The sequence below is a fragment of the Periplaneta americana genome, chromosome 6 (genome assembly GCF_040183065.1).
Source record: "Periplaneta americana isolate PAMFEO1 chromosome 6, P.americana_PAMFEO1_priV1, whole genome shotgun sequence".
NCBI lineage: Eukaryota > Metazoa > Arthropoda > Insecta > Blattodea > Blattidae > Periplaneta > Periplaneta americana.
Genome location: NC_091122.1, coordinates 19,108,274 through 19,120,565, shown reverse-complemented (window position 1 = coordinate 19,120,565; position 12,292 = coordinate 19,108,274). Strand labels below are relative to the sequence as shown.

Below are 12,292 nucleotides of genomic sequence, written 5' to 3'. Positions count from 1 at the left end.
GTAAGTTAAAAAACATTCCTCTAAACAAACCATTGGCCTGTTGGTCTAGGGGTATGATTCTCGCTTCGGGTGCGAGAGGTCCCGGGTTCAAATCCCGGACAGGCCCAACTTTTATATAGTTTTAATATTAATAGAAGTACACACTTACCATTATGGTAATTAAAAGATGTGAGATCATGGAGTAAAGGTCACTTTCAATAGGACATTAATAGTCGTAATGTCAGCTGTTTGCCTCATCTTTGTAGCTGCATTGATTTCTGGGTAGATGATAGCCATCTGACGATGAATGTGGAAACTGATGAATTAAGCGCGAATTATGATTCGTTAATTTATGAAACATAGCGATTGTAATTATTCAACAATATTTTGCAAATGAATGCAGACAGCATCTACAGTCAATTCAATATCTAACAGAACTTGAAATCGTACTACTTTATATAATTATATTTATTGAGTTTATGTTTCGTTTTTCTAACATATGTTTACTCAGTGCTCAGGAACATTGTTACATTCATCCACGGGTTCATTTCTGTATGACATGACATTGCATTTTAATCAAATCGTTCTTGAATTCAGCAGGAATCAGCATCGACAATCATCGGAAACCGTTTTTAAATTAATCGACTCATCTATGTTCAAGAACGACCTAAGCAGAGCCCGCTAAAGTTTAACGTTGCAATGTTACTATAACATTCACTGTCCAAATTTGCATTTAAAGATAAAGATGATGACGATAATAATAATAATAATAATAATAATAATAATAATAATAATAATAATAATGTAATTTAAAATCTTAAATGATCATCAGTGTACAAACTTACCCAATCATGATAATCTGAGTGTGAGTATATTATCATCACATTATACAAATCTCCCGTTCACTTATTTTGTAAAAGCGTTCTTAAATTCAGATCATCGCTAACTCATCGAAACAATCTGTGACGTCATGGGCATTCATCGACAAGAAAGCCCGTTAAATTAACGTTGAATTATTAAGAAACTTGTGCCTTCACTAACAAATTGAAAAGATTTCCTCCACGGTACCTTTTCCGTTTAAAATACTGTAGATAATTGTGTATTTCTAGTAGGGGCGTCATTTCAATTTTTGCTTGGGAAGGGGGGTAAGAGTTTTTAGGGAGATCTTAAGGGTATATCGCGTAGCATACTCTGAAATGAACTATTTTCCATACTGAAATTGGGGTACACTTTACTATAAAAAAATAAGCAGTAATCTGAGTTAAGTTCACAGTGTAGTGTGCTGTACTTGTACAAGAGCAGGGCCGTTCAGCTATCCAATCATTCACAAGAATAGGAGTGGTAAGCACAATAAGCCTCAGGCTACAGAGTAAGCCTTTGGGTCCCTCCTCCATACCAAAAAAAAAAAACAGCAGATGCATTGAACATACATTTAAGGTTTTTATTGCTTTAATCATTTTTTTATTATTTCAAGTCAGAAATAGGACTGACACTGACATCATGTTTTTTTTTTCTTTTGTTTTATGGTCCAGTTCACCCCCACTTATACATTACATAATTTACATGTACTTGCTGCTAATACATTAGTGTGAATAAATGAATATTTTCTATTGATAAGAAATTTCAAATTAACAAAGGAATAATAAAATTCTAAATTATAGACATCAGCTCAAAGAATTTTGAGTGACCACAAGGGTCCTGAATACAATAAACATGTACAATATAATGTGATGTGATACATTAAAGAAAAAAGAAAGTTAAATGTTGAAGGCAAATATAAGTTGATTAATTGAAATAGAGATGATGATGTAATATTTGAAGAGAATCCTTGATAATATTTATTAGAATAGACATTACATAATCAAAAGGAATGTGAAGTTCCTTAAGATAATTCCACGTGAATTTTGTGATTGAACCTCTACTGCCAAACAGCAAACCAATGACGGACCATTGTTTAAGAGGGACGTTGTACTTTTGAGAAAGATACGGCAGACAAGGTTCATATATGGACTTCTTCTCAGTATCAACTTCGGTGGCCTGATTTAGGTTTCTTTCGAAACGGATAGTAGGGTCAAGAACAAGAGCCCGTTTTAAGCGTCCATTGATAGCAATAATGTCTGCCCAGCGAATAGGGATTATAAAGAATGGACACTGAGCGAATTTTCCTGTGTTTTGTTTCTCTGTGCGCAGCGTTTAATTCCACTTTCAAGCGCTAGAGGTTAGTGTAATCGAGCATACGCTAAGATAATAGTTGAGAATAGAGTTGAGACACAGGGTCCAAACATCGCCTACCTTATTGCATAATCCAGTAACGCTTTGCTTCAAATAAATTCAAGTTAACAGCTTTTCCTTATTTCTCAGTGACAAACTTGTTGTAATAATAATATTTTATATTTCAGATATCATAAATTATATTATAAAATAATATAATACGTTATAAAATTAAGTATCGAATTCGTTTAATATTTGTATATAATATAATATAGGTATATGGTTTTACTTCTCGTAAGAGTTTTGTTTTTCCATTTTCAGCGCTATCAAATCATTACATATTTTAATTGTTGTTGGAGTCAACGTCTCAACTCTCATTATAAAGGAACTCTAGAGTCTAGACATTACAGTTAATGACGGATTTATTATTTTATGGATTCAATTTATTTTATTTGAGTACATAATGTACCTAGATGTATTAATTATATGTGTTATATTTCCGCTGTGTCGACTGCTAGCTGGTGTGATGTCAGCGCCAACTCTAGGGAGAAAGCAGAATCTCACGCTTTAACTGGCTTGAAGGTCATTGAAATCAGCCCGGCTACATCAAAGGTACCGACGCGAAGTGTCCATTCTTTATAATCCCTATTCGCTGGTCTGCCCGTCTAAAAGAACCATCTGATGATACACAATGTACTTCCTCATGAATCTCCCAATTTAAAGTTTTTAACGACGACTATAAGTAACAACCACTTAAAAAATTACCTCCTGCTCGTTCCATCTCTGATTGAGGTAAATTTCAAATTAACAAAGGAAATTATACTTTTATTTACTATAAGTAACAACCACTTAAAAAAAAAAAATTACCTCCTGCTCGTTCCACCTCTGATTGAGGTTCTGGCTGATATGTACATCCATTATCAGGCAGTACATCTCACTTTTTATACATGCAAAATTTGGCATTAATATGAAAATCATTAAAAGTGCCCTAGCACTGTCCAGCCTCGAAAAATAGTATCCTGGTACTGCCAGGGCCCGCCAGGCCTGAATTACACATTGCTTGTAATAAATCATTGGTCCAACCCTTTTTAATGCTGCTGATATTTAAATATGATTGAAGTTAAGACAACACTACACACATCAAAATTTAAATGGAAAATACAGTACTAATGAAAATATGTAGTAGTGCACAGAGTTCTTAATAATATCAGATATATTATGTCACTGCTTCATTCACTGTTTTATTTGAATACAGAAGCCAGTTTTCTTCCTTTGCGACTTTATTTTATTTTATTGGTCACTATCATTGAAATTAACAATTTTGTTAATCGTGAATTTTTTACTCTTCCAAAGCAACAAGATGTTCTTGTGTCATTGTACCTTTTATGAAAGTCTTCACCTCTCAGGCTTGACAGAAATCATGGAAGTAGTAACAATTATTTTCAGAGGAGTGAACACTTCGGTACAATGATTTCGCACATTTTTTTAAGCCATGAGATATTGCAGAATTCTTGTTTTTCGTACAAAACAGGTAGTTCAGTTTACAGATATTCTTTACACAAGATAGGGTAAGATTCGATAGTTTCATCAAATTCGGATGAAGGAAATTTTATGCAATTTATATTGTTATGAAATGGGAGAAATTTAACAATTTTGCTGCCAACAAATGTTTATAGACAGCAAATCTCTCTTTTACCTGTTAAGAAATGTTAATACAAACCTCTTTTGCAGATGCAAGATATTGCAAATTCCTCTTCCTTTTCTTCATGGCAGGAGTCACAACAGAAGGAAGTTTGTTTCTTTCACGATTGCCTCAAGAAATGCATTTACTGCATTATAAATACTAATGGAGTTGGCATTGTGATGCTGGAGTTGGTTATGTAAAATATCCATATGAGGCAGATCTAATGAAAAAATTCTACCCAAAAATTGAAATCCTGGTCATTCAACATGCGAGAATCCTTGCAGTTGCTTGAGCAATGAAATAATTTCTGTCAGTTTGAAGTTTCTCAGTGTTTTCTATTAGACTCTTCTTATTCTCAAAAATGGTATTAAACTAATCGGCTATTAAAATACCTCCTTGTTTGATACTCTAGGTATTCGTTTACAAACACTATCCAGCACAGCTAATCATGGGAATGACTTTGAAAAAAAATACGAGCTTGTGAATTATGTGATGCTGCCTTTTCTACAATTAGATTTAGCTGATGCGCACAGCAATGCACAAAATTTGCATCTTTGTAAGATTGTTTAATGATGTCTGCAACTCTCCCTTCTCCCCACTCATTTGTGACCAAGTTTGGACGTGCATTTTCCGCACTAGTCAATTCTACGGGCTGCACTGAATGTATACTCTCGCTTGCTGTATTTACAAGCATTCTCCTCCATTCCTTCCTGTTAGCTTGCCACCCAGATGCTAAACAGTATACAGCTCAACAGTTGTAGATGAACACAACTATCTACACGACAGTTATAGCAAATGCAAATACAAGAATTTATTTATATGAGCCTATTTTCAAAGATTTTCACAGAAGGTACATAATTCCTAAAAAATATACAAAAATGGTACTTAGTTTTCCTTTAAAATTTCAAGGAGGGTTGCAGCCCTTATAGACAAGCCGCCACTGCTCAGAGGTGAATTATTTTGATGTGGGCAAGCAGCAGGTAGTAAATTTTGCCTCTAGCATTCTCCTTAAGAACAAGTGTAAAACCCCATGAACCACAGCATTACTTCCATAAAGATGACAATTTTAAATATTTTAGGCCTACTACTCTAAAAATACATTGCCTGCAGCCGGGTTTGAACCTGCAAACCAAAAATTCAATAGCAAGCATGGTAATTACTCGACTATCGAGGACGACTCTATTAATACACTGCAAGAAAAAATAAGAAAACTCAACCTTGCCAAGCAAACTGCCAAAATGGAAGACATTGCTAGTCATAATAAATAAAACTGTCAATACGAACTTACCATTTTCGCTTAAAGACGCAAAATAAAGCTGTAAAAGATATTAGTACTGGTACTTAATAAGGGAGAACTATAGAGAAAATGAAATTTTCTACATTTTTTAAGATATTTCTTTGGGAACAGACTGTAAAGCAGCAGTGAGTAAAAAAAAAAAAAAAAAAAAAAAAAAAAAAAAAAAAAAAAAAAAAAAAAAAACACAGCTTTCTTTTTGGTGCACGTATGTGTGTTACCAAAATTTTATTTTCATCATACACTTATTTTTTCACTTATTCCAAATTTGTTTAAAGGGGGAATATTTTAAAATCCTACTCCTCATACAAAATTCACTAAATTAGTCTGAATATTTTTATACAGCACCACTACTATGTTAGGAAGAGAACTCTGCATTCTATTTCTGTTTTTAAATAATCCCAGATAACAGAAAAAAAATTATTAAGACACGTCCAACGCTTTCATCTGTCAGCTTTGTGGATAGACACTGGGAGGCCAGAGAAAGAATGCAGCAGTGATGACATCTCTCCTTCGTAGTTTCACTTTGTACATTGTTTGCTTTATTTTGTTTTCTATTTTTCATTTTGGTTTTAATCGCCATTCTATGGCCAATGACTACAGTCAAATGCCACTGCATTGAATAATAATAATAAAAAAAAACTTTACAGCAGTGATTTTTTTTAAATATCTCTCCATAACAACCAACACATTAGCAGCAATAAAATCCATCCATTCATTCATTTATAACTTCACAAACGACATATTACAAAAAAAAAAAAAAGGTGTACAATTTAAAATTAAATTTATATATCAGTAACAGATAAAATAATGTTTGACTCATGAGAATAAATAGCGTTTATGCACTCATGGAAATTAGCACCCTTTGCCTTGGGCACTAAACTTTCCACTCAAGCATAAAATCTAATTTTACTCTCTTATATTATAAATCACTATTATTTTAAAAGTTTGAGAGTTAGAAAAAGTATGCATGCACAAAATTGTTTGGCATGTACAGAAAAATTCAGCATCTTAGCTACAAAATTGTAGAAATCTTAATGATTTGGATGAAGAGAAATATACAAAAATATTATAGCGAAGAAAAATGACTACCATATAAAGTTGACACATCAAGAGGACAGTTCGATGATTTCCAATTGTTTTACGCCCTTGAAACTTTGCAAACATATATAATATGATATTTGAAGCCATTTGCAGAAAAAAATTTTTTTATCCAAAATTGTCATATTTTCTCCATAGACCTCCCTTAAAAAAACTCTCAGAAGCAAAGAACTGACTTCCGACAGTTCCATGAATTCGTCACCCGTCTTTCTGGTGCCACAAGGCAAGTGAAAACAGCATTGACACATAAATCCTTAAGCTCAGTTGTCATAATGAAAATGTCAGACATCAGAAGTCACTTCTTTGGCTGTGACAGCTGTAACATTTAATTTGGGTTTTCATTACATATATCTAATCAAGAGTAAATGTCCAAAATTAATAAACGAAATGCGAAAATCAATGTGTATTTGTCTGTTCTCCTAAATGTATTCTTTTTACTGAATGCTAGGTATCGAAGCTGTACCGGTGATGTGCATCTTATTTCTTCATACTGACAACAATGCAGCACCTGATAAATTCAGGCTGATTTTGGCATCCAACAGAGATGAATACTATAAACGACCAACTCGCCAGGCTCATATCTGGGAAGAAGATCCTACAGTAATTGGAGGTATAAATCAAAAGCAGGCTAAATATATCACAATGTAGAGTGAAATCATTGTTACTCATACACTGCCTGCAATTCTCGATGAAAGAACATTAATTCAGAACATAAAAAAAGATTTCCTAGAGTCAGTTCCTGTATTAAAGAACTCATTCCAGTAGCGTTTGTAATTGCAATTGTGCTGGAAACTGTGTTTTCAGAATAATATAACAACACACACAATGATCACTTACATTAACAAGATTTACATCTCTCATACAACAATGAATGTAATAAAAGTTAAGAAGGCAGGTTTAGAAACGTGTATTCATGGTTTTCCTGGCACATAACTGATTTCAGAAAGTTTTAGCATGAAGGTTATTTTATTACCATTCATAAGCTTATCTGTTACGTCTGTTCCTTTCAAGTACGGTAAACTTGCTTAAACTCATTCACAGTTTTGTATATTTTACTAATAACTACAACAACATATTTTCAAGTGTCAATATTTTTATTGTGACATTAAAAAACCACAAACTAAATTAGTCAATTCTTTGTCTTATATCCTATCACTTCAGAAATTTCGAGTTTTGAAGAAGTTCTTAATAGCAAACTTTTCAATGGAACGTTAAAAAAAACATACTAATTATAAAGCATGAGTCAACAGAAATATCTGTACAGGGAACATGTTTCAAGTTGAACTTCGAAAGAACACTCATTATCATTGTACTTGCGAATGTAATTCGAATAGTTATGCTTTTAATATTTGATTTGTACATGTAATACAATATGCAAGATCAATTAACTATATGTATTTCACTAAGACATAGCTGCCATTTACTACAATCACATTACTAGTTCTCGAGAAAATTGAGCCACATCTTCATGGAATTTCAACCACTATGACGTTCTTGGAGATGGGTAGCATACATCATAATTCATAACCACACAATAAGATTTTAATTAAAAATAAAATGTGCATTAAAAAGAGAAAACTAGATCTCAACAAAATTTATCTAAAAAGAAAGGCCATACAGTTAATTTCAATGTAATATTTGTGTAGTAAGGCATTAGGAAAAAAAAATCCATTAATATTGTAAAGAAAAGGGAGCACTTGTACAGTCAACATACTTGTGTCCAGCTAAACCATCATGATAAACAGTATGTATTTTACTGTACCACTTGATAACAAAAAATATATTTACTTTCACATCTGTAGGCACAATGATAACGTTGTGTACACAATAAGTTCAACGAAAAGTTCACATGTAAAAGATCTCCTCACGTAATTGTTTTAATTTTTGTTCTTATATCAGTATTCTAATTTTTAGGGTTCCCCAAAATAATAGTCACACACGATAAGGTCTGAAAAACATAGGATGATAATAATAATAATAATTCAACAGAATCCTTAATCTCCTCTTCAGGAGCATCTAACTATTTTGAGCAACACATTTCAGGGAATTCCATTTGTCTGGTTCTTTATCCATCATATACCTCCATGTAGGTCTATTTCCCAAGCAGCCTCATTTTCTGTTGCCTTAAAGATTCCATTCAAGCACTATTTTTCTACACTATCTTGTTACTTCGTAAGTGTGAGTCCTATCCACTTCCACTTGTTTTTCTTAATTTCATTCATGATTAGTGTTTATTAGGCCAGTATACCAAGAGGTACAAGGATTAGCCACACAAAGCAGTGTTAGACGTATGGCCATTACTGCCATGGCTTTCATTCTTGGCCCCACTATCAGATTTGAAACACATGCCAAACAACCAGTCAAAGTGGATGTCAAAAAAGAAACACGAACTGGACATTCCATATTATATATATAATCTTTCAGAAATCGAGGTTGTTGGTTTGATAGTGGAGGGGCACAGGGAACCAATAAACTCTTTGCTAAAATATGTAAACAATTATCCTCAATAATACCATTATGAGAAAAATAGCCATTCGAGCCTTAAAGGGCGTATAGAACTTACAAAATCATCAGTCTGTACTTTTATTCAGTTAGACTTGTTTACTGTGATAATATTAAAATAGATTTGAGGGAGGTGGGATATGATGGTAGAGACTGGATTAATCTTGCTCAGGATAGGGACCAATGGCGGGCTTATGTGAGGGCGGCAATGAACCTCCGGGTTCCTTAAAAGCCAGTAAGTAAGACTTGTTTACTGTATTTTATAACAAAGGTTTCTTTCTTTTATTTTTTTTTTCCAATTATGTTTCTTATTTACTTAAAAAAACCACACACACACTCTCTCTCTAATAATAATAATACTAATAATAATAATAATAATAATAATAATAATAATAACAACAACAACAACAACATTTTGCCTCTCATTAGATGATGATAAAAAAGTATTTGTGTGTAGTAAATTTGGGGATTATCTGTGCTCCAGAATATATATATATATATATATATATATATATATATACACACACACACACACACACACACACACACACGCTCTCTCTCTCTCGCGCGCGCGCGCGCACACACACGCACGCACGCACGCCCCTCCCACTCTCTCTCATAGTTTTCTGCAAACTCAGAATTCTCCAATCTTTCCTATTTTCTTCCTTCCTCTTAGTCTCCACACATTATCCATATCTCTCAATGTTGTCCATCATCTGATATCTTCTTCTGCCCTGAATGTTTCTCCTGTTCACCATTTCTTCTAGTGCATCCTTCAACAGGCACTTTAACAATACTGCTGTATCAACTACTAGGTTATTTAGTATTTAGCATCAATGGAATTAGTGACAGCGAGGTGGTATTTGGAGAGATGAGGCTGAGGATTCACCATAGGTTATCTGACATTCATCGTACTGTTGGAGAAAACCTCAGAAAAAACCGAACCAGGTAATCAGCCAAGATGGGAATCGAGCCCACGCCCGAGTGCAACTTCGGATCAGGAGGCAAGTACCTCACTCAACCGAGTTATGCCAGTGGCTGGCAATTCTTCTTAGACAGTGACCCAGTTCCTGTTTCTCTTCCTGATGAGTTTCAGCATTATTCTTTCTTCACCCACTCTTTCTAGCACAGCTTCATTTCTTTTTTGTCCGTCTATTTCACATGTTCCATTCTTCTCCATATCCACATTTCAAATGCTTCCAGCAGTTTCTCTTCACTTCATCGCAATGTTCATGTTTTTCTCCATACAAAGCCACACTCTACACAAAGCACTTCACTAGTAACTTTCTTAGTTCTTTTTTTAAGATGTCCACAGAAGATGCTCCATTGTCTATTAAAAGCTTCTCTTGCCATAGCTATCGTCCTTTCGACTTCCTGGCAGCAGCTCATGTTACTATTTATAATACACACCACGTATGGCTACTTGTTGTAATAATATAAAAATAAAATTGTATTAATGCTAAAATTAATCAAAGTAATGTGAATAGAAATACGCGGAAGGTTATGAATAATGACGCATGCATGCATTCCTGGCTGGGAACCAAATAGCACATGTATTATCAGGTAAAATGGAAAGAAGCTCTTTTGCATTGCAATTTCAGTAATTCATAGAAATAACTGCTGAAAAAGTATTCAGATGAAAACTATTTTAATGATCTATAACTGTCATAAAAATGAGCTTTCTGTATATTTTCAAACAATGTTCCCATTGAATAATTTCGAAGGAAAAATTGTTCCGGGGCTGGGTATGGAACCCGGGACCTTTGGTTAAATGTACCAACGCTCTACCAACTGAGCTACCTGGGAACATCAATCCAATTTTTCCCTCTACATCCACAGACCTCAAAGTGGGCTGACAACGTCAAGCAACCAACACGGAGTGCACACTTACTCTGTGTGACTTAAATTGTGGTTTTCTGTTAATGAACATTCAGTGTATTATGCAAATCAAGCATTCAGCCCACTTTAAGGTTTGTGGATATAGAGGGAAAAATTGGATCGGTGTCTGGTAGAGTTCCTGGGTAGCTCAGTTGGTAGAGCATTGGTACATTTAACCAAGGGTCCCGGGTTCGATACCCAGCCCTGGAACAATTTTTCCTTCGAAATTATTCAAATCAATTTTACAGGGAGTTATACCTGAAAGCTTGATTTGCAATGTTCCCATTATTCCAATGTGGAACATAGGGCTCTCAGGAAACTCCTTCATTTGACTCTATATATATATATTTTACACATTCATAATGATTGTAAATACTGGAAGGAAGATATCTTGTGTCAACCGAAAATATCGTATCTAAATAAGCTGTGAATTTACTTGATTATTTACATAACTGCACCCCATTTTCTTAAGGTCGTGATTTGGAACCTGGAAGAGAAGGTGGTTCTTGGTTGGTTCTTTCTACAAAAGGTCGAATTGCAGTGCTTCTGAATGTGACAGGGGAAAATATTAAGGATCCTTCTACCAAAATTGGCAGAGGTTTTCTCGCAGTTGACTTCGTTACGAACAAGGAACAGAAAACACAGGAAGAATATCATGAAAAAATTTCTCTACATGGTTACAAATACAGTCCCTTCAGTCTTGTTACTATTGACATTAGGTAAGTTTTCTTATCAGAAACATTGATAGTGTTGATATGTATCACAAATGTCCAAATACGAAATCTTCTTACACATAAAACCTTAAAATAGTAATATGAAATATTCACTCCCTCGCCCAAGAAAGGATACTTTGATCTATTTGTAATAATTTTTAGCATCGAAACAAAGTTACACATAACAATTACTTATACATATTATCTATTATTGTATTACTTTAGATTTCTATATTCTAAGTGGAAATCAGGGTTTTCTTTCTACTTTTTGGGCATGTACTATATGTATACAAGATACATATAGTCCATTTTATTTCATGGAGTGCAGTTTCTTAGAAAGGACTTTGCTGACAGACCTTCTACTGCCCCCTACTAATTGGTTGTCATAAATAAATGTCTTCCTTACTGTGACGAAAATCTTATCTTCGCCTGTTAGTAATGAATCACAACTCTTGTTCAGAAGAATTGACAAGCTCCTGTCAAATCCAAGTGGAAACAGAGTTGCCACATCTTTTCCGAATTCCAAGAATCTCGTCAACACGAGAGTATCATTGAGAGTGTATTCTGTAGTATTCATTGAGTGGTCAGCTCGTGATATTACATTCTCTTCTTCAAAACACATGGCGTCCAGATGGAGATGACAGCCACGAATCCTCTCATTTCGAGGGATGCCAGGATTGTGGCAACTGTGCAATGTTGGGACGAGGGGATAGAATGGACTGGTCAGAGGTGTTTGTGTAGGAAGTCATAAATCTGTAAGTGGATGTTCAAAAGAGCCACCGAACTGCACTCCAGGATATGTTGTTGTTGTTTTCTAATGCCAGGCGTTTGACAATAAAGTCATTTAACCTCTTGCACTCCAATATTTTTCAAAGATATTATCATGGCCAGCCACTGAAGCACAGATTTTGAGGTGTTCCGAATCCATTT

The 12,292-nt window shown here is 34.3% G+C and overlaps 1 protein-coding gene and 1 non-coding gene across 4 annotated transcripts in view; both read left to right on the top strand.

The window, feature by feature from the left end:
• Nucleotides 1–12,292, top strand: part of Tango2 (transport and golgi organization 2) — a 32,704-nt gene that overhangs the window by 10,625 nt on the left and 9,787 nt on the right. For all 3 annotated transcript variants that reach the window (XM_069827699.1, XM_069827700.1, XM_069827701.1), the window contains exons 2-3: nucleotides 6,718–6,879; nucleotides 11,122–11,368. In XM_069827699.1, the coding sequence (XP_069683800.1) occupies nucleotides 6,718–6,879; nucleotides 11,122–11,368 (409 nt within the window). The remainder of the gene's footprint in view (nucleotides 1–6,717; nucleotides 6,880–11,121; nucleotides 11,369–12,292) is intronic.
• Nucleotides 35–106, top strand: TRNAP-CGG (transfer RNA proline (anticodon CGG)). The gene has a single exon. It is a non-coding gene; the product is annotated as a tRNA-Pro (tRNA).